Source organism: Cervus elaphus, chromosome 22 (genome assembly GCF_910594005.1).
Source record: "Cervus elaphus chromosome 22, mCerEla1.1, whole genome shotgun sequence".
Classification (NCBI taxonomy): Eukaryota; Metazoa; Chordata; class Mammalia; order Artiodactyla; family Cervidae; genus Cervus; species Cervus elaphus.
The window spans coordinates 26,025,968-26,050,067 of NC_057836.1; the positions used below are offsets into that span (position 1 = coordinate 26,025,968).

General features: G+C 38.6%; 1 protein-coding gene and 1 long non-coding RNA gene across 2 annotated transcripts in view; both read right to left on the reverse strand.

Moving 5' to 3' along the window:
- Positions 1 to 440: 440 nt before the first annotated feature.
- The window catches only part of SLC15A5 (solute carrier family 15 member 5), an 89,394-nt gene continuing 65,734 nt past the window's right edge, over positions 441 to 24,100 (reverse strand). The window contains exons 8-9 of the mRNA XM_043882313.1: positions 7,455 to 7,563; positions 441 to 598 (exon numbers count right to left, since the gene is read on the reverse strand). Coding sequence (XP_043738248.1) covers positions 451 to 598; positions 7,455 to 7,563 — 257 coding nt within the window. The 3' untranslated portion in view covers positions 441 to 450. The remainder of the gene's footprint in view (positions 599 to 7,454; positions 7,564 to 24,100) is intronic.
- Positions 11,082 to 20,511, reverse strand: LOC122680687. Its single transcript, XR_006336754.1, has 3 exons — positions 20,379 to 20,511; positions 17,640 to 17,645; positions 11,082 to 11,094 (listed from the first exon to the last, which is right to left on the reverse strand). It is a non-coding gene; the product is annotated as an uncharacterized LOC122680687 (long non-coding RNA).

Here is a 24,100-nt window from a genome sequence, read left to right on the forward strand (position 1 = left end):
TAATCACTGGACCCAGTAATGCTGCTGTTTAATTCAGAGAAAATTTCCTTCACTCATAACTTGATAGTGTAATAGCAAGATGAAGTACAGTAAAACTATATAGGCTTATTATTTATGTATAAGATATAGGTTATTTGTGTTTAGGTTTATTATTTGCTCTGACATAAACTGTGTATGATTATTATGCCTGGCATGTAATAAGTGCTCAATAAATGTACTGAAAGGAAGAATACAGACATACTATTATTTCAATTCTAAGGACTTAAAACTATGACAACTAACAAGTGTCATATACATTGCTTTAAACGGCTGAACCATTAAAGTACACAGATGGTGTTCATAAGGCCACTCTCATACTAATACATAGTAGCTCTTAAACTAACAGGCATAGCATCCAGCTGAAGAAAACAGTGAATATTCTGCTCATACGATGGGTTGAGTCGAATAGTTTCACAGGGCTGTTTCCCAAAGATCAATACTCGAAGAAAATTCCTGTGTACTGCCATAAAATTTCAGAGACTTTTCCTGGAGGGGAAGGGTTTCTTCGAGATTACTTCCACTGGTGTTCTGAGCATTAAAATGATTTAAATTACAATACCTAAAAAAGAAAGAAAGAAAGGTTTTTTTTTAAAGCCAGATGTAGATGACTTGATAAATCATTTGCTTTCTCCCCGTGCTTGCCTCCCTTTTATTACAGTCCCGTAGATACTGGCACAACGGTGATGATTATTTAAGAGCCCTGCTCCCCAGAAGAGTCTGGATAAAATGACAAAGGGAGTTTTAGGACATGTGAAGGTGTCTCACAAGGACCTTTAGATGGTGCTGTTTTACAGTCTGCCATGAGTCTGATGGTGAGAAACATTAAAGTCTGGAATTATCAACTTTGTAGATTTAATGGTGGTAGGACTGGAGAGATTTATCAGATGTACTGTGTGTGTTAAGTCACTTCAGTCATGTCCGACTCTCTGCAACCTTATGGTCTGTAGTCCGCTAGGCTCATCTGTCCATGAAATTTCTCAGGCAAGAATCCTGGAGTGGGTTTGCCATTTCCTTCTCCAGGGGATCTTCCTGACCCAGGGATCGAACCCGTGTCTCTTATGTCTCCTGCATTGGCAGGTGGGTTCTTTACCACCAGCGCCACTTTAGAGTGGTCAGATGCACTAGGGGTTTGTAGATTCAGTGCTGAGTCTGTGTGGAAAACACCACTGTCGAAGAAGAAATCCACAAGTGTGTTTCTAAAATGTGTCCCCTTATCCCTGACTTAACGCAAAATCTGGATTCCCCACCTTCTAAATGCCAGACAGTAAGCCAGGGCCCAGTATTCACCCTAACTTACCAAATTCTCCCTACAACTTGGGGAGGATGGGATGGAATCATTCCCATTTCACAGGCAAAAAGGTTGATGTTTTAAGAGGTTACATAACTTGCTTAGGTTCACATGAGTAATAGTTGACAGAGCTTGGGTTTGAAACCAGAACTCTCTGAGTCCTGATCGTTTTCCTCTATGCTGCCTTCAGAGACAAATTGTTTCCTAAACATTTTGAAGAAGCTCCAGGAGGAGAGGAATTTCAGGCTGTTTTATTCACTGCTGTATGCCTACTGCTTTGACCAGTGCCTGGTACATGTTGTTGTTTGGTCGCTAAGTCATGCTCGATCCTTTTGTGAATCCACGGACCGTAGCCAGCCACGCTCCTGTCTTTGGGATTTCCCAGGGAAGAATACTGGAGTGGGTTGCCATTTCCTTCTCCAGGGTACATAGCAGATGTCCAGTAAATATTGGTTCAATGAACAAATGAATAAGAACCATAAGTTCAATTTTATCAAAGACACATAAGTCTCCAAGGTTAGGCTTTTTCTTTTTTTTAAATTTGCGAAGGTTTCTGATGTTAACTTTGCCTTTTTTCCCTTCTCAACATTGCTAAAAATACTTGTAAGGATATGCTTTGAATAACTGGTCCTTTGTCTCTGATTTAGGTCTCTTTTGCTAATTGTTACAGGTTATGTACAAAAGATTACTGGCATCATTAACAAATTAAGCAAAATGATATTAACGTCATGTGTTTACAGTATTGGAGGGATGATGGTGTCAAGCTGTAGTAATAAATACCCTTCTATTCTTCAACCGCCATAAACATCCATGCTAAGTCGGTTCAGTCATGTCCAACTCTTCGACCCCATGGACTGTAGCCCGCCAGGCTCCTCTGTCCATGGGATTCTCCAGTCAAGAATACTGGAGTGGGTTACCATGCCCTCCTCCAGGGGATCTCCTCAACCCAGGGACTGAACCCATGTCTCTTATGTCTCCTGCATTGGCAGGGGAGTTCTTTACCACTAGTGCCACCTGGGAAGCCCAATAAACATCTATAATATCCTTTTATTAATATCTTAGCATCTGATGTAGGATGCATATTTATATTAAGGTGTATGGAGATATTCGTATAATACTTTCCAGCAAGGAAAAACATTTCACCCACCTACTTCCTTCATCCCCAACCTGGAGAGCCTCAGGTGCGTCATGTCACCAGGGCCCCATTTCAGATATGATTGAGGAGGACTCTAATACAGACAGAGGCAGGGGACTGTCAACTTTTGTTTCTTCTTAGAAATGGAAGGTACACCTGGTCTGACATTCTGCTGCTGCTTCTGCTGCTAAGTTTCTTCAGTCATGTCCAACTCTGTGCGACCCCATAGATGGAAGTCCACCAGGCTCCCCTGTCCCTGGGATTCTCCAGGCAAGAACACTGGAGTGGGTTGCCATTTCCTTCTCCAACACATGAAAGTGAAAAGTGAAAGGGAAGTCGCTCAGTCGTGTCCAACTCTTAGCGACCCCATGAACTGCAGCCCACCAGGCTCCTCTGTCCATGGGATTTTCCAGGCAAGAGTACTGGAGTGGGGTGCCATTGCCTTCTCCGTTGACATTCTGGAATATTCCTAACTATACTTAGCTAGGGCTTTCCTGGTGTTTCAGAAGTAAAGAATTCCCCTGCCATTGCAGAAGATACAGGTTCGATCTCCTTGGGTTGGGAAGATCCTCTGGAGAGGGAAATTGCAACCCACTCCAATATTCTTGCCTGGGAAATCCCACAGACGGAGGAGCCTGGTGGGCTACAGTCCATGGAATTGCAAAAGAGTTGGACACAACTTAGTGACTAAACAGCAACATACCCAGTTAAGTGATTTTCCACTGACCTTAACAAGATTAGTTTGGTTCTAGGACTTACACCAGGATTGTAGCACAGTAATATAAACTTGATGGTGGGGTGCCCTTGGATGCTAACACAGATCCAATTGCACTTGTATATTAGTGAGGGTACTATTTCATCATTAACCCACTGGCCTCAGGATTTTTAGGACAAGAATAACTTGGGACTCTCCTTGATACTTGTGACTGACATTGATAGATTTATCACCAATATCTGGCTCTGAAAAGATATACCTTTGGGTTTGGTAAGAACTAGATTGTGTTTAGAAGGGTACTGAGATAAAACATCATCTGTCTCATAAATAATACGTTTTAATAATACTATCCCTGGGACATCTGTTTTCTCCTGTTTCCATCCTTATTGTTTGTTGTTGTTTAGTTGCTAAGTCGTCTCTGAAAGTTTTGCAACCCAATGAAGTGTAGCCCACCAGGCTCCTCTGTCCATAGGATTGTCCAGGCAAGAATATTAGAGTAGGTTGCCATTTCCTACTCCAGGGGATCTTCCTGACCCAGGGATTGAACCCTTGTCTCCTGTTTGGCAGGCAGGTTCTTTATTACCAAGCCACCAGGGAAGCCCTTTATTGTTTGTCAGTGTTTGACAAAAGCAATGAGTATAGAAATAAGCTGGAATCCTGCACTTCTCACTGCAGACACTCATCTAATCACTTAGATTCTATGCAGTTTCTCACTTAATGGTTTTGGTTTGGCCTCTCCAATCCCAACTGGGAATAGATACCCAAGGCAATGTGTTCCTTTGAACTAATGTAGTTGGTTCTAGCTATTTAATCTCTATGGGCAAATTTTTCAGACTCTCCTTTCTTCTGAAATGGGACAGGCATTCTTTTCTTGTGGAGGCTGATCAACAGGCGGTGCTGAGTACAGTTACTTGAGCTGAAGGGACAGTTTCCATCCCTGTAGAATTAAGGGGTCATCAGAGCAGGAAGAGGGCTCCTCCATGGCCCTTAGAAGCAGCACAATTTACTCAACTAGGTTTTCACTTCAGTGTTCTCATGTATTCAGTTAGTTCAGTCACTCAGTCATGTCCGTGGACTGACACCCAGTCACTCTTTGTGACCCCATGGACTGCAGCACACCAGGCTTCCCTGTCCATCACCAACTCTCAGAGCTTGCTCAAACTTAGGTCCATTGAGTCAGTGATGACATCCAGCCATCTCATCCTCTGTTGTCCCCTTCTCCTCCTGCCTTTAATCTTTCCCAGCATCAGGATCTTTTCCAATGAGTCTCTTCTTCACATCAGGTGGCCAAAGTATTGGAGTTTCAGCTTTAGCATCAGTCCTTCCAACGAAGGACTTGAATTCCAATTCAGGGTTGATTTCCTTTAGGATTGACTGGTTTGATCTTGCAGTCCAAGGGACTCTCAGGAGTCTTCTCCAGCACCACAGTTCTCATGTACAGAGTGATAAGATCAGAGAGGTGGACAAACACGCTGCTTAAGATGGAAATGCTCAACATATGGAAAATTAATTTCTTCTCACCCTGTTTTATTTCATCCTTTCTGTGTTTCCTTCCCTCATAAAGGATGCAAGATGAAAGAAAGCATACAGGAGATGGAGAAGATTTGGTAAGAATCAGATTTCTTTCTAAATAAGCCCTATATTGGGGCTTCCTCGATGGCTCAGTGGTAAAGACTCTACTTGCAATGCAGGAGCCGCAGGAGACATGCCTGGGGTTTTGAAGATCCCCTGGAGGAGGGTATGGCGACCCACTCCAGTATTCTTGCCTGGAGAATCCCATGGACAGAGGAGCCTAGCGGGCTATAGGCCATAGTGTTGCAAAGAGTCAGACACGACTGAAGTGACTTAGCACACATGCACAAGCCCTGCCTACATTATCTCTTAGTCTTTTTCATCTCTGGTTCCTCCAATCTCTGGTGCTTTGTATATTTTTATTCCTGCCTCCTTCTCTGAACCCCGCTCTAGCATCTCTCACTTTATAGTAACTCACTTGTTCAACAATGGCAGAAGAATAATCACACTTAAATATTTTGAGTGCTAGATACTAGCTCCATGTAGACCAGTACTTTGCTTTCTTCAATTTTATTTTCCAAGTGCTTGGAACAATGCTTAACACATTGGTTGAATGAATGGATGAATGAATAAATGTGTGAGTCAGTCCCAGAGCTAATAGATTTTTGGTTCCTGTGCTAGTGCTACCTGAATTTAGCCCACAATCATGGTCATCTTGGCCATAGCTCAGCATGAGTCTAGGTGAAAAATAAACAGGAGGACGAAGGGAGCATAAAGCAATACACGAGGCCATTATTATTATTAACATTTTTGAGTATTTACTTATCCTCCCAATAATCTTATGGCACAGTTACCATTCTTATGGTTTCCTTTTGACAAAGAAGAAACTGAAGCTTAGCAAGGTTAAGTAACTTGCTGAGGTTTGTGCAGCTAAGCTGTGGGCCTGGATTCAACTGGGCTGCCTCTAAAGATTGCTTTTTTTCCCAACTATTGACATATATATATATATATATTTTAATTAAGGTATAGTTGCTTTACAATGTTGCATTAGTTTCTGTGGTACAAAAAAGTGAATCAACTATATGTGTGTATATATATATGTCCCCTCCCACCCCCGCCCATCCCACCCCCCAGGGCATCGCAGAGCACTGAGCTGAGCTCCCTGGGCTATCCAGCAGGTTCCCACTGGCTATACACACATGGTGGTGTATATATGTAAATTGCATTCTCCCAATTCAGCCTGCCCTTGCCTTCCTCACTGTGTGTCTACGCGTCCATTCCCTATGTCTGTCTCTATTCTTGCCTTGCAAATAGGTTCATCTCTACCGTTTTTCTAGATTCCACATTTATGTGTTAAGATATGATTTTGTTTCTCTTTCTGATTTCCTTCACTCTCTATGACAAACTCGAGGTCCATGCACGTCTCGACAAATGACCCAAACTACTTTTTGAAACACAGGGTCCAATCTCACAGTGGGAGAGTACGTGAAATTGAGAAACAACACAGGTTTGTGAGAACTAGCTGATGGGTGACACTCATGTGTTTGGAGGCAGTGACCAGAGGGGAAAGAAGCCTTGCCTTCAGTTTCAGTTTTTATTGTCGACTCTGTTTTGCTGCAAAGGCGGGGACATTGTTGTGGAATCCTTCTGCAAGAATCTGACTTTCTAATGTGGTGATCCATCTAAGAACCAGGCAGGCATTTTTAAGGAGATTTTACGGTACAGAGGGTCACTTTGATAACATGCACTTTGGAAGGTCAGAAATTTTAAAATTCAGGAAGCCCTTAAACTTCTAATTTTTTGTTTGTTTGTTTTTTGATTTTTGTCATTAATTCTGTCTCGCATGAGGTCTCAGTGCTTCTCTTAAGCTGGACCATAGGCCCCATGATAGCAAGGGCATAGGCGGCACTGAACATTGACTGGTACTGATTTCATGTCCTTCTAATTTACCACATCCTATGACTGATGTTCCAAAAGAGATTTATTAGAGGAATAAAAGAATGATTCAGGCAAGGAATAAGTGGTACTAGATCAGAGACTAAATGACTTAATAGATAAATGAATGGAAAGAAGTGAGAAAATAAAGACGTATTTAGTTCCTGCAACATGGCAGACATTGTGCTTGGTCTTTTATCAGAATTCATCTCCCCAAAAGCCCACAAAAGGTTGGAACTATTGTCCTTATTTTACATGTGTAAAGACAGAGGCTCAGAGAGGTGAGGCACTTTGATCAAAAGCACACAGCCATCCAAGAAGACATCACTGAGAGAGAGAGATAGGCTGGCAATGGATGGATGGTAGATGATACATATTAAGCCACTTGAATGGTCTCAGGTGACTGGCTAAACGGTTTTGCACGGTTTGTTATTGACCTTGAAATGGTCACTGCTGATTTAAAGGCCTGAATGGAATCCAAATCTTAAGCCTCATTAGATTTCTAGCTATTTGTTTAATGATATTTGCTTTTAATGATAATGACTCATTCATTCTTATTATCGATATGGTTATTTCTAATTCTAAAATGGCACTGTATGTTGGAGGAAAAATATCTTGTTTTAGAATTGAGCAAAGAACTTTTTTATTATAAGGACTGATGGAAAAGTGAAGTCTAAATGGAAATTTCTTGCTCTGAATAACTGTTAAATTTCTCTAATATGCTAATTTGTCCAGTCATGGAATACAAGATTCCCATTGGCTCAGTGATGGCTCCCAGATCAATATTTCATGGACTCAGAAATTGTTCATCTTACCACACACTTACTTACCTTTGTGAAGCACTCCAGAATCCCAGGACGTTCAACAATGTTAATGATGCCAAGAAGAAGAAGAAGTTTTCTAAATTGCCTTTGTTTAATGTGTTTGGAAACCAATTGCCTGTTTGGAACAAATGTAATTGTTATTCAACTGCAGAGTTGTAAGTTTCTGTGAATATTTTATCATTCCACAATTCATAGAGTTTTATTCGCTTGAATAGTATCTACAGAGCAAAAAAGCACATCTGAAACTCAGAGTTAAAATTCATTTAATTTCTGTAATTAACAGTAAAATAATAAGCAAAGCATGCCAAATGTTTTGAAGGTCAAAAAACTTGATTTGGATAGCACAATATAGGTATCAGAAGAACCTGATTATGCTTCTAATTTGGAACTATCACATTTTTTATTCATTCTTTTATGTTTAATATATAGAACAGTGCTTGGCATCCCCATAGGGATTGTTTGGTAAAATACATTGAAAGTATGAAAAATATGTGTCATCACCAGATAGCCCATTGCATGTGCTAATTGTAAGGTTGTGAATGTGAAAGTCACTCAGTTGTGTCTGACTCTGCAATCCCATGGACTGTAGCCTGCTAGGCTCCTCTGCCGATGGACTTCTTCAGCCAAGAATACTGGAGGGGATAGTCATTCTCTTCTCCAGGGGATCTTTCCAACCCAGGGATTGAACCCAGGTCTCCTGCATTGCTGGTGGATTCTTTACTGTCTGAGCCAGCAGAGAAACCCAAGAATACTGGAGTGGGTAGACTATCCCTTCTCCAGGGGATCTTCCCGACCCGGGGATCGAACTGGGATCTCCTGCATTGCAGGAAGATTCTTTACCAGCTAAGCTACCAGGGAAGCCCAGTTGTAAGGTTAGTGAGATAATACATGCAGATGCCAGATGTTACTTTATTTTGATAACTGAGATAGGATAAATCCAGTGTTACCTTATTATAATACCACAGACCCTATTGGTCATATCGCAGCCTGTGGTTCATGTGAAGATTTTCTTTTAACCTGATGAGAATTCCTCAATTTCATACCCTTAAGTAAGGAGTCTTCACCTCCTTTTGGTTCAAACTGAGCATGTGCTGTTCTGTGCTAAGTTGCTTCAGACATGTTTGACTCTGTGTAACCCCGTGGACAGAGGAGCCTGGCGGACTACAGTCCACGGGGTCGAAGGGTCAGGCTGTAGTCTGCCAGGCTCCTCTGTCCACGGAATTCTCCAGGCGAGAATACTGGAGTGGGTTGCCATTTCCTCCTCCAGGGGATCTTCCCGATGCAGGGAACAAACCCACATCTCTTATATCTCCTGCACTGGCAGGCGGGTTCTTTACCACTAGCATCATCTGGGAAGCCCCAAACTGAGTATAGAGGAAATTAATTAGGGTTCAAGGTCATTGCTTTTACTATGCTCTTAAGTTGTGATTTTTGCTTTGGCTCTTTGCTAGCACTCTCTTTTCATACCTAAATCTATATGTCTATATCCATATTATCACTATGACTTACACACACACTCAGTTCTTCTTCAGTGGGTGTTGAAATTTAATACTGAATATATTCTATGAGATACGATGTATTCTATCATATACATTATACATGTAGCACTTATTTTTATGCAACACTTTTAAAAACAGCAGTAGGATCTTAGTATTAATAATATATCACAGATATATAGCATTATGGAAGTTTAAAAGATTACTTAAAAGGCAAAATCTATCTTCAGAGAGAGAATTTAAATTCAATTGCAATTCTGAATGGGCAAAACAGTCTGTTCAGTTCAGTTCAGTCACTCAGTCACGTTCAACTATTTGTGACTCCACGGACTGCAGCATGCCAGACTTCCCTGTCCATCACCAACTCCCGGAACTTGCTCAAACTCATGTCCATCGAGTCAGTGATGCCATCCAACCATCTCATCCTCTGTTGTCCCCTTCTCCTCCTGCCTTCAATCTTTCCCATCATCAGCGTCTTTTCCAGTGAGTCAGTTCTTCCCATCAGGTGGCCACCCCACAAAATGTTATGCATTATGAGAGCAGGAAGAGATGATCTCTGAATAGTCAGCTCCTACATTGGGTTGTGAGCAATCTGTCTATGTTCCAGCTGACTTGATCTTTAGTGTCATCTCTGGCACATGGGTTATAGGTTGCTTCCTTAACTAGTGTATGATTTTTGGCCCCTCTCTTGACAGTATATACTTTTAAATGGGGTTTGAATTAAATGCTTTGTTCAAGGTTGATAGTCAGCAAGTGCACATGCATGACAGCTGTGAAGAATTGTGCCATTTCCCACTTAAAGCTGCTGCTCTTCTGTCATTTAACTTCCCAATGACTATTATTATGGATCAACCATGAAAATTATCTTGTGTCCATTATGGTCTAGGACCTATAATGAAATCTGGTATTGAGTTTAAAGCTATTTTCTAAGTTCTACTTCCCCATTTTATTAATTTGTGTTCCATTACAATAGAAATTTATGGTTTTATTGCTATATTGGCATGCTGCCTTTATCTGATATTTAGGAGAAATTTCACTGAATGTCTGTGTCTGTCTATTGGGTATTTTGTAACCCTCTTAATGTGTGTGTGTGTGTGTGTGTGTGTGTTTAGAAACTAAACATTTGACTATACCTGAATGGGGGAGTCAGGGTAGAGGTCAAGGTAAGTTGAGATAGCATCACACTTATTTTCAGGAAGAACTAAACCATCCTGCTAAGCCTATTCAAACAGTCCCATTTCTTTATTTCTCCTGAATTAATATCCCAATCATATTTCTGTCCTTTTCATTTCACATCAGCACTTTGCATGTCATGCGATTATACCATTTTATCACCGTGTTTCTCTGGCTAGAGTCAGAGGAGTTTGCAGAGAGTAGGCAAAGCCTCAGAATTAACATGACATTAATTCTTCTTGGAGCATGAATTTTACTCCATAATAAGTAATTGAAAAGACTATCTTTATTCCATAACAAAGTCAGATGAGGGAGAAGAATATAAATTTTGTAAGATCTTTAAAGGTAAAACATAATATTTCTAAGAAATTGTGCAATTACAGCAAATACCAGACTATCAGGGCTTCCTAGGTGGCGCTAATGGTAAAGAGTCTGCCTGCCAATACAGGAGACATAAGAGACAGGGGTTTGATCCCTGGGTCAGAAAGATCCCCTGGAGGAGGAAGGGCATGGGAACCTACTCCAGTATTCTTGCCTGGAGAATCCCATGGACAGAGGAGCCTGGCGGGCTATATACAGTTCATAAGGTCCCAAAGAGTTTGACACAACTGAGCGACTGAGCAGGCACACACGCGCCCGGTGTGGGGTTATCATTGGGGGTGCTGGGGTGGGCACACAGGAGAAACGCTGTCCCCTGGGATCATGTGCATGGGGCTGACAGGAGGATGTAATACTTGAAAAGTTAGAGAAAGGCAGTGGAAATTTACGAATAACACAAGATATTTTGTGACTGGAATTATTTTAAAAATGAAAGAGAACCATACCACCTAGTCAAACTCCTGATAATACTCCTTTCTTCTTTATTTTAAAATTTGTATTGGGGTACAGTTGATTTACAACTACATGTTTCTTAGTTTCTGCTGAACAGGAAAGTGAATCAGTTATACATATGCATATACCTACTCTTTTTTTAGATTCTCTTCCCATACAGGCCATTACAGAGTATTGAGTAGAGTTCCCTGTGCTATAACGGTAGGTTTTTATTAGTTTTCTATTTTATATATAGGAGTATTCTTTCTAAAATATGATTTTTAATGTTCATCTTTCTTCCTAATGCTGATCCCATTCTAGTTCCATAGTTTTGCCTTTCCTTCTTCAGGGGATCTTCCCAACTCAGGGATGGAACCCGGGTCTCCTGCATTGCAGGCAGATTCTTTACCATGGGACCACCAGGGAAGCCTTTGATTGTGTAGCTAATTTACATGGTGAGCTTCATGATCAAGAAAACCGTCACCTGAATTGATTACATGGAACAAACATTAGCATCAAGTTGGAGAGAGAGATTCTTTGTGAAGCTTAAATTTGCTTTATATATGAGATTACATGTCTATGTATGCTCTTTAGAGCTAGCATTGCCTATAGAAAGATATATAAAAAAATATAGAAAGAGCAATGCTGGAATCAGAGAGACTTTTGAAGTCTATTATTTAATGGTTTGATTGTTGGGGATTTGTCCCAATGGATCGCTTCAGCGTTGGTTTCTCCTCTCTAAAATGGTAGCAGTAACCCCTCTCACTGAGCTGGTATGAAAAGGAAAAGAGATAATAAATGTTGAGGGTTGGGCACAGAGGGGGTACCCCCCCATAAGCATTAAGCTATCCCTTCTTGCGCCCCACTTGAGAGGTGCTCATACAAACTCATGGAGCCTGAGCTTGATCTTGAGCCCATCTCCTGTCAGATATTTCTTCATGTTCTGTGTGCCATTTTTTTTTTTTTTATCATTATCCCAGGACTGGTTGTAAAATGTTCCATTTAACATTGTCAGTTGACTCAGCTCTTAGGTACTATAACTTTATTTTAGTAGCTTATAAACTTTTATTGTCGTAATTCACATTTGTGCCATTTTTCATCTGACATTTCTAGTAGCTGATTGAAATCAGGAGCATCCTTGCAAAAGGAGACAAAGTGAAGGCTTTAGGTCTCGAATGGGACTGATGAGACTTCTCTAGGTCTTAGCTGGGGTGGACAGGAAGGTTAACAACATGAGAAAAAAATAGCCACATGAAGAGTCTGCGGAATGACAAAGTGCTATTTGTTAATGCTGACAGTTAAGCCTTGGTGACGTATTTTGATATTGTAACCAGCTTGTTAGAAATGAGTGTTATACTACTGACTACTGGAATACTCACAAAATATTTGGCATTGTTCACCGTCCACTCAAATCATCTATCACTCAGCTAGATTTATTTGTTCATTTGAAAATCATTTAAGAGATTTTTATGTACCAGGAAATGGGCATTCCATTGCTTAAGCAAAGGAACTCATGGATTAGTAACATGAAACATACAAACAGGTACACCACATACTGTGTTTTATTGCACTTCACAGATACTGAATTTTTTACAAACTGAAGGTTTGTCGCAACTCTTGTCAAGCAAGACTACTGGTGCCATTTTTCCAACAGATTTTTTTTTTTTTTTTGGCCACACTGTGTGGCATGTGGGACCTTAGATCCCCAACCAGGGGAACTACGGGCCCCCAGCAGTGAAAGTGCAGGGTCCTAACCGGTGGACTACCAGGAAACTTCCCCCAAACAGAATCCTTTTTTAATTATGGTATGTACATTGTTTTTTTTAGACATATGTTATTGGACACTTAGTGGACTTACAGTGTAAACATGTTTTATGCTACACCATCTTAATAGACTATATAGTATCTTCATATACAATGTCTTTTACACATACTGTCTTACTAGACTGTATAGTGTAAACATCACTTTTATATACACAGGGAAACCAAAAAAATTCATGTGACCTGCTTTATTGCTGTATTGCTTTACAAACCTACAGTCTCTCTGAGGTATGCTGGTAATTATTCTCGAACATTAGACTTTATAGGCAGTAAATAAAATGCTTCTGTTTATCTTAAATTATCACGGTCATTTTAGAGATAAAAGGACCATAGTCTTATCTAAACTAATTCTTGTATTATATTAACGAGAAGATGAAGGCACAGAGAGGTAAAGGAAAGCTTCACTCAGTAGAACTCCTCATTTTCTTTTTTATTTTTAGCTTTTTATTTCTCTTTTTCTTAAATATTTATTTGTTTGACTGCATCAGTCTTAGTTGCTGCATGTGGGTTTAGTTGCCCTGCAGCCTGTGGGATCTAACTTCTCCAACTAGGGATCGAATCTGTGACCCCTGCATTGCAAGGCAGATTCTTAACCACTGGACCATAAGGGAATTTCCAGAACCTTCATTTTTTACTCTTAAAACTACACAACTACAGCTCCCTATTGGTGCTAATATAACTATTAATTATGATTTTCCTTAGCATCTTGTCAACAGTCTAAAAACATCTGGACAGCAGTCTTTGAAATAGGTTACTCCAAATAACATCCAAAATATCTTGGATGGTATCTCCACCTAAACCCTGGGATTGATATTCAACTTACTATAAGATTCAGAATAATTTACACTAAACTTAAGGTTTTAGGAATGGCCTTGAGAAATACATATAGTGACCCACACATGCTATGATGCTGTAAATAGCACAAAACTGCTGATGTGAAAGAAAATACTTTATTCCTATTGCATCTTATGCCCTGTGATGTGAAGCCTAACATTTCATGTATTGCCTTTGTGTCTTGAGTGTCTCAGAGCCCTAGAGGCCTGACCACACATTTCCCTGCTTCATCAGATATGTTCCCCACCCAGGGGGATATTGTCCCCTCCAGCTAGTTCACTATCAGCCAGACCAGCTACACTCCAACTGGTCCTCAACAGATTTCACTTCTCACCAGTCCTTCACCATGATTCAGCCCAGCAGTCGCATCCTCCTACGGGAAGCAGAGATCATATCACTGTTTGTTGCTATAAGTCTGTCGCTCACAGACCCTGCTTGCACGCTCTCTTCCCGGGTGCAGCCCCATAGGGCCGGGCACGGCATGCTCTCGTACGTACCCTAACGTGAGCACAGGTGATGGACAAACTGCTGTCAGTCTCATCTGCCCACGTGTTGTTCTTATGCTATTTAGGCAGGAGGATCCCTCCCTCGCCAGCATGGTGAATAGGGGGTGACTGGGATATGCCTCCATCCCAGAAATCAAGGTCAGTCCTAAACAGAAAGACGGTATTTGTTGAGCTAATGCACAATTACTCTTTGTTTTTTTTTGGTGATGGTGGGGGAAGCCCTTCCCTATACCCCTCTAGCCAGCACCCAGCACCAAGTACCTCTGCTTCTAAACTATTATATCAGGGAGTGGAACTTCCATAAACCATCAGACAAGAAGTAACGGGGGCACAGCACAGTCAGGGGACACTGCATCCCAGAAGTGTAGTCTTCAGAAGTATTATAGGTGAACATGAGGGAGTACCTGGAAGTCAAGTACGCTTGAGACTGAAGGTTATAATCATACTGTATGATCAGAGTGCTGAAGAACTAGAAAATGGGGGTAGAAAACGTTCTCAGGTCAGCCTGCTTATTGTCATAACTTGGGTTTTAATGGGGCTCTCTAACAAATGACTTTGGCAAAAATATGGAATGTGACTGTACGGTGCTCAGTTATTTCAGTTGTGTCCAACTCTTTGCAACACCATGGACTATAGCCAGCCAGGCTCCCCTGTTCATGGGTTTCTCCAGGCAGGAATACTGGGTGGGGTACCCATGCTATCCTCCAGAAGACCTTCCTGACCCAGGGATTGAACTCGTGTCTCTCACATCTCCTGCACTGGCAGGCAGGTTCTTTATCACTAGCGCCACCTGGGAATGTGACTGGAGGTAAGGAAATCCATATACATTCTCAGTTAGTAGATACTGCCTCTCAGTAAATCTGTTCCTTGAGCTTTCCTCAGTACATCTGTTCCTCAGTAAATCAGATAGTAAAGAATCTGCCTGTAACGCAGGAGACTCAGTTTCAATCCCTGGGTGGGGAAGATCCCCTGGAGAAGGAAATGGCAACCCACTCCAGTACTCTTGCCTGGAGAAGGCCATGGACAGAGGAGCCTGGTGGGCTGCGGTCCATGGGTTCACAAAGAGCCGGGCACAACTGAGTGACTAACACACTTTCATTTTCACTGAAGATGAGTAAATACAAAAAAATTCATATGAGGGAGGAAATGTGATGATAATACATATTATTACTGTTGTTACACCCCAACACAAAATGACAAAGGTTAAAATAATAATGATAAAATGAGAAATCCACACAGCAAATGTAAAAATAAAATAGCAGAAAAACTAGCTTCAGGAAAAACTGAATTCAAAGGAAAAACCATGTCAAAGGGACATCGAGGATCTTTTTATATTGATGAAAAGCTCAATTCAAATTGCAGATATGTCAATGAATATCTCTTAGGTAATGAAACATAACAAAATCTGTTGGAAATGCAGAGATAAAAAACAGATAAATAATTCTGCGGAATGATTACATCATAGTTTGATTCATTTTTTGATAGAATAGGCAAAAAGGAAAATAATGTAGGGGATTAGAATAATGTAATTGGCACTTTGCAGTACACCTGAAACTAATGCAATACTGTAAATCAACTATACTTCAATAAAAGGAATAATATGATTGGTAAGAGTTTAATTAAGATCACAATATTGTTGAGTACAAAGAAAAATGTTAGAGGACTTATAGAAGTTTAGATAACATTGATGACAAACCAAATTCCTGTAAATTGAAGATTCGGCTCCTAAATAACTAGCTAGTCAAAGAGGAAATGAAATTTACAATCATAATGTATTTAAAAAATAAAGAAAATGAGAAAATTGCATTTACAAATTTAAGCATACAGATTTAAATCCTATTAAGAGACATTTAAAGGCACACTGTTTTCACTTTTAGAGTAAGAATAAGCATACATGAATTAAACACTGAACATGAAAAATCAGAAAATAAGTAAAACAAATCTAAAGAAAGTAGGAGAAAAGAAATAGAATAGAAAGTCAATATTTTAAAGTATGTTAAACAGTTCTAAGAGCTGATTCATTGCAGGAAAATGTAACAACAACAACAAAAAACTTGACAAATTCAATAAAAATATACAACAAAAGAATCAGAAGATAACAGTGTTATGAGTATACTAGGTTAGTGTCAAAAAATCTTTTGGAAACAGGATGATTATCTAGGAAAATGTTATTTGCTAAAATAGAACCTAGAAGAAATGAAAAATCTTAATGGCAAGAAATAGCAGGGAAAGAAACATTGCAAACAATGATCCTCAAAGACATATTAGGTCTGAATGCACCTTTTCATTTTCATGGAAGAAGTGAGTCTTTCCACCGGATCTTACAGAGCAAAAGATCATCAAGTATTGATGCTACTGAGGATTGTTTATCCCATGTAGTTAAGATGATTTAATATTGAAAAATCTATTAATTAAATATACCATAATGTCAGGAGCAGTAAGAAAAATCAAAAGGTGATCTCAAGAACTGCTTAAGAAGCATTCAATAAAATTTAGCCTGCTTCATTTAAATCTTAGAGAACAAGAAACAGAAATGTTCTTATGATAACATCCTTTAAGATTCTCTTTATAAACGTATCTTGCTTGCTAAGTCACTTCAGTCACGTCCGACTCTTTGCAACCCCATAGACGGCAGCCTACCAGGCTCCGCCGTCCCTGGCATTTTCCAGGCAAGAACACTGGTGTGGGTTGCCATTTCCTTCTCCATTATAAACGTATAAATATGCTTAATAGAAAATTAAGAAAAATTCCTATTAAGGTCATGAGGAAGATAAAATGTGGCTGTATTCTGGTATTAATATTGCCCTGAAGTTCTGCATCCTGATGAGGATGCAAAGCAGAGGAGTTAATATTGAAAATAAGGATGAAAATTATATTTATCTTAAGATTAGAGAATTCAGCTGTAAACTTAAAAGGATCAACTAAAATGCCCTCATAAATTTACTAAGAAAGTTTAAGAAGTTAGATGCAAGATGAAGACATAAGCGTTAATAATCTCCCTATATAATAGTGATTATCTCAGTGAGTTGTAATGAGGGAAAATGACTCAGTTCATAATAGCAAAAAGAAAAAGAGCATAAAATGCCAACAATAACTCTAAGAATTGTTCAGGATATATGCAAAGAAAAAAATCTTACTGAACTGAATTTTTGAACACTAATAAATTAAAAATGTTACACACTTAGATGGAACACTATTATAAAAACTTCCCCCCCTAAAATTTGTTATTAACTTCTACTTATTTTTTTAAATAATAGGATTTGGGTAAAACTAATAAAATGACTTCAAAATTCATATGGAGGTACAAACCATAGGGAATATAATTTTTACATTTATTATATTTTTATAAATGAATCACCATGACAAGTATGATTAGTAATATCTGATATGCGTTGCATGTATGCATGCTTAGTTGCTCAGTCGTGTCTGAATCTTTGCAACCCATGGATTGTAGCCTGTCAGGCTCCTCTGTTCATGGGATTTTTTTCAAGCAAGAATACTGGAGTGGGTTGCCATTTCCTCCTCCAGGGGATCTGACCCAAGGATCGAACCTGCATCTCCTGTGTCTCCTACATTTGCAGGCAGGTTCTTTACCCATTGAGCCACTGGATGCATTATATATCATAAAACTGTATAATTAAAAAGAGGGTGATACTAAGCTAAAATCAAGAGGCACTGGAAAGGAACAAGACAGAAAGACATCCTTGAAAGAATGCTAAGACCACCTGAGAACTAAGTCTATATTAAAGTACACATCACTAACTAATTGGTTTCATTTCATTTATCCTATAGTTGTGGAATATTTTTGGCTTAACTAACTTTTCTCAATATATATCAAATTATGTTGTGAAACTTGTTTATTTGAATCAAATAAGTATTATCTTCACTTAATACAAAAATTAAGTCCACATGAATAAGTCTATTCTACTAGAATTCTGTAGGGCTTCCCTGGTAGCTCAGTGGTAAAGAATCTGCCTGCAATGCAGGAGACCCAGGTTGGGTTCATATCCCCTGGAGTAGGAAATGGCAACCCGCTCCAGTATTCTTGCCTGGAAAATCCCATGGACAGAGGAGCCTGGTGGGCTACAGTCCATGGCGTCGCAAAGAGTTGGACACGACTGGAGTGACTGAGCATGCAAAATTCCATAACCAAAGATAAATGTGATGAAGTTAATCACAATGAAAAGGTTGATAGATTTGATTATTAATTTGTATCAACAAAACACATGTAAAACACTCATCTATAAAATTAAATGTTTAGTTAAAACTGGGAAAATATTAGCAATAAATGGCAATGATATAATAATATCTCTAAAGTTTAAAGAACATGGAAAGCAATAAGAAAAAACACAGATAGACTAAAAGAAAAATGGGCAAAGAATATGATATGTCATTTTATGAAGAAAAAAAGCAATGTTCATCACATTAAAAATTTCAATTTCCTGTTCTTAAAAATACAAATTAAAGTAACAATGGAATATAATTTTTTGCTAATCAGATTGACAAAGATTAAAATAGTAATATGCTCAGGGCTGAAATTAATACATTGAGACAAGTATTATCCTACCACACTGGTGGCATAATTGATTAGCCTTTTAGAAAACAATTTGGCTTTACTTCTCAAGAGTCTTTAAAATATTTAACTTCATTGAAAGAGCAATCACATTTCCAAGATTCTATTCTAAGGGGACAATCCTTATCTGATGTACTTTAAGATTATATAAAATATGCACACCTTAGTAATATTTATAGCATTAGAAAATGGGGAAAATCTAAACATTCCTTAAGAAGGAAAAGGCAAATTAATATATATTATACATGTATATGATATATATTAAAATTAAATTAATGTATATCCCCATTCATGCCATAAAATATATCAAGTAATTATTAAAAGTAAGCTTTCCTTTTTTCTTTCAGAGAAGAATTTCAAATGACGTGGGACTACCTCTCAATATTTTTAAGGAAAGAACAAAAGGTAGGTACTTGATACAAATTTGTTTATTGAGCTTTCGGCAGGATTAATTCAGGCACTAATTTTGTTTAAAATAAATACCCATAGGGCTTCCCTGGTGGCTCAGTGGTAAAGAATTTGCCTGCCAATTCAAGAGAAACAGGTTTGATCCCGGACCTGGGAAGATCCCACATGCTGCGGAGTAACTAAGTCTGTGGGCCACAGTTATTGAGCCTGTACTCTAGGGCATGGGAACCACAACTACTGAGCCCGTGGGCCACAGCTTTTTCTCCATTCCTTTATACTTTGAATTTATTTCATCATATATGGCAGAATAATAATATTTTAAACCATATATGGGCACCTTTATGGGAGAAAAATATTTTAAACCACTTCATCAAACATACTTTTGAGGATATTTGACTTCTAAAAATCATTTCTGATTTATTATAAAAGACCAAAAATGGCTGGTTTTCCACTATAATCAACTCTTCTTCAGCAGTCAAAATCTGGATGACAACCTTGATATTGTAAGTTGCAAGTTATGTGCTATTTATGAACCTGTCTTAAGATTTTATTTTGGAAATTATAATACCCCGAGTGACAATAACCAGTCGAGTCTGAACCCTTCAGTGACATTTCACTATATTCTGTATTGAAATCCTAGATTTACCCAATGCCTCAGGTATACATGACACTATATTAAGTGCTAAAGCATATTGGATGTTTTTAAAATTTTATTTATTTTTTAATTGGTGGAAAATAGCCTTACAATTTTGTGTTGGTTTCTGCAGTACAAGACACACTACATATAATATATACATATATATGTATATATAATGACAAGCATATTATTTTTGATTCCAAGCATATTTCAATTATGACAAGCATATTGTTTTTGATTCAAGGCAGATTTCAACTATCTCTTTTTGGAGGAAGAGGTAATATTTTCTCTTTTTACTAACATTTTATTCTGAATGTTATGGAGCTGTGAAAATATTTAAAATTTTTTATTGAAGTATAGTTGATTTACAATGTTGTGTTAATTACTGACGTACAGCAAAGTGATTCAGTTGTACATATAAATATACACTGTTTTTAAAATGTTCTTTTTCACTATGATTTATCATAGGATATTGAACATAGTTCTCTGTGCCATACAATAGGACTCGCTGCTTACCCATTCCACATATAAAAGCCTACCTCTGCAAACCCCAATCTCCCACTCCGTCCCTCCCCTAACCCCTCTCCTCCTTGGCAGCCAGAAGTCTGTTCTCTACGTCTGTGATTCTGTTTCTGTTTCATAGATTCATTTGTGCCATATTTCAGATGCCACATAAGTGACATTATATGGTATTTATCTTCCTTTCTGATTTACTTCACTTAAAATGATAATCTCTATTTGCATCTAAGTTGTTGCAAATGGCATTATTTCATTCTTTTTTATGACTAAGTAATATTTCATTTTAACACACACAGATGTTCAGTAATTATTGCCAGCTTCCCTGGTGTCTGAGATGGTAAGAATCCACCTGCAATGCAGGAGACCTGGGTTCGACACCTAGGTCAGGAAGATCCCCTCGAGAAGGGAACGGCAAGGGAACCCACTCCAGTATTCTTGCCTGGAGAATTCCATGGATGGAGGAATCTGGCGGGCTACAGTCCATGTGGTCACAAAGAGTCAGACATGACTGAGTGACTCACACACACAATATTTCATTGCATATATATATATATATACCACATCTTCTTTATCCATTCACCTGTCAATGAACATTTAGGTTGTTTCCATGTCTTGGCTATTGTGAATACTGCTGCTGTGAACATAGGGTCGCATCCATCTTTTTGAATTACAGTTTTGTCTGGGTTTGTACCCAGGAGTGGGATCACTAGATCATGTGGCAATTTTATTTTTAGTTTTCTGAGGACCCTCCACACTGTTTTCTATAGTGGCTGTACCAACTAACATTCCCATCAACGGTGCAGGAGGGTTCCCTTTTCTCTCCTGCCTCCAGCATTTATTATTTGTGGACTTTTTAATGATGGCCATTCTGACTGGTGTGAGGTGGTACTTCATTATAGTTTTGATTTGTGTCTAACAATTAGCAGTGTTGAGCATCTTTTCAAGTAACTATTGGCCATCTGTATATCTTCTTTGGAGAAATGTCTATTTAGATCTCCTGCCCAATTTTGGATAGGGTTGTTTATTTTGTTGTTGTTGAGTTGTCTGAGCTGTTTATATATTTTGGAAATTAAGCCCTTGTTGATCATATCATTTGCTAATATTTTCTCCCATTCTGTAGGTTATATTTTCATTTTGTTTAGGGTTTCCTCTGGGTGTGCAAAAGCTTGTAAGTTTGATTAGGTCCTATTTGTTTATTTTTGTCTTTATCTAAAAGTCAAAAACCTTAAAATGTGCCTTTTGAAATTTTTCAAGGACTTCAGTTGGGCACAGGGAGAAATTATTTCCTTCAAACTTTGTAGATTTTTTAAAAAGTTATTTTATAATGGGAATGGTCTAGCAAACATCCAAAATGGTTGAGGCAAAACTGAAATGGGTTTTACACCTTACTTTATTTTAGGCACATGTATCACTTCACTGTGTGCTTTTGGCTTTGGAGCCAAGAAGTAGGCAATTAAAAAGATGTAACCATCATTCTCCAGGGTGTGTGTGCTTCTGCATCTCGAGAAATAAACCCTATGCAGTAAAGAGCTTTCCAATCAGGAATCCACCACTATAGGATTTGGGCAACTTGTGTAGCTTTCTGAGCTCATTTCCTTCTTATCCGTGATGGGGCTACAACTACCTACCCCCAAAGAATTGTTGTGAAGATTTAATGAAATAATATCCTTGTGAAATGCATGTAGCAAGGTCTGCATATAACTGACACTTAATAAATGTTAATTTCTTTCCTTCCTCCTTTCAGTAACCTGATTTAAATGCTTCATTTGAGATTCATAGCTCTCCTACCTGAGTTAATTTTTAAAACACATTAATTTTCATGATACCTGAAGGAAATAATACCTAACAACTATATTCTAACTTTGGCTTTTCTACCACTTTTTTCATATTTATCTAATAACTACTCAAATTATTATTACCCTCAATTTACAGACAAGGAAACAGAAGCACAGAGAGACTGAACTGTTTGCCTAAAGTCATGTAAAGGAGATAGAATAAGTATTTGTTGAATGAAGGGGTGGTTGGAGCTTGGGTCCTGAGTCTACACATGCTCAAAACTTCATTCTCATAACAATGTCTGCATGGAGACTTAAATTTGCATTTCTATTTCTTGGGAATTGTGGATAAAAATGAAATCAGCTTGCTGTTTCCTGGAAGGGACACAGTGTCTTTCAAAACTGTAGAGAAATCTCTATGCATTGTTCACTTGAACTGCAGGAGAACGGGGCCTGGGTACTATTTGGGATAACAAGCTTTCTTAGAAGGGTGAGTTCATTCTTTTGAAGAGCATTGGGAGGTAAAAACCCATCAAGATAGTGTGTTCTCATGATGATTTCAATGAATTATCATGGAAATGAGTTTTAGAAGAGAGGTAATGCTTTGTGATAATAGCCCGATAATGCCATTAGCTATGAACTGTAATTGTAATAGCATTAGTCAAATGAATATATCTGATATTAATTTGAGTGTCAAATATTTCTATAAGATTCTTCTTGTTAATTAAACATCAGCCTTGGTATTATTAATTCAGTATCTAGTCAGTACTTGCACATAGTAGGAACCTAATATGTTTTTGTGGACTGATTTAATAAATCCATCTCTAAGTGGAGCTGTTTCAAAGAGTGAAATATTGAATTTAAATAACATCATGGCTATAGCAGGAACTGATTTTTGTCCCAAATCTGCCTGTTTGTACAGTCTGTTCACTCATTTGCAGCTTCAATTAGCTAATGGTGCAGACATTAATTCCAGAATCTGAGAAGAAAGCTTTTCTCACCTTTTTCATATTTATAGGAAAATAGCCTATAAGATTTACCCCCAAAGTACTTCAAGTCATGAATAGAGTTTGTGCCTTGCTCCCTGTGTCTTGTGGTCCTTAGACCATTTTAAAATCTGCTGGACAGTTTCATGACTGCCTTGAGCACCTGAATATTACTGGGTAGAATTATGCTTTAGGTGGTTTGAAATCACCCTTCATGATCACCAGTGTCAACTACGCCTTCAACACAACTGCCCATCTTAACACTTTTCTTCTTTTTATTTATTTATTTCTTTATTTTCGGCTGTGCTGAGTCTTCATGCACATGGGCTTTCTCTAGTTGTGGTGCACAGGCTTCTCATTGTGGTGGTGTTTCTTGTTACAGAGCACAGGTTCTAGGCACATGGGCTCAGCAATTGTGGTCATGGACTTAGATGCCCTGTGGCATGTGGAATCTTCCTGGACCAGGGACTGAACCTGTGTCCCCTGCATTGGTGGGCAGATTCTTAACCACTGGACCACCAGGGAAGTCCAACACTTATCTTCTAAATCATCTTTTCTAGCTCTCGAAATAACATTCTCCTATCCCCCGTTCTTTTTGTTCTTCATTCTCATCCTAATTCCTTTTTGCTCTCATGAATGGTTTGCTGCTTTCTTTATGAAGAAAGTTGGAACCTTTGAAAGGAAGACTCCAGTATATTTCTAATATGAGAACTATACATCTGCTTGCACCTGCAAACCCACTCTCCTTTCTTCTGTTTCAGTAGAGGAAAGAAATATCCACCCTCTGATAAGAAGTCAATCTCCTTTTTTTCTTGCATCTTTTTTTTTTTTTTTCCGCTCACATATATCTCTTTCTTTTTTAAAAAAAAAAAAAAAACTTTTTATTTTTTATTGGAGTATAGCCCATTGATAACGTTTTGATAATTTCAGGGGCGCAGCAAAGTGACTCAGCCCTATGCATACGTGTATCCCTTCTCCATCATTCTCTTGCATTTTTAACTTCTCCACTTGTACCATATATTTTCATCAGTTAAACATGTTCAAGTATCTTTCAAAATTTAAAAAAAGTATCTTGAACTCACATCTCAGTTTCCCAGATAAAACACAGGACCCA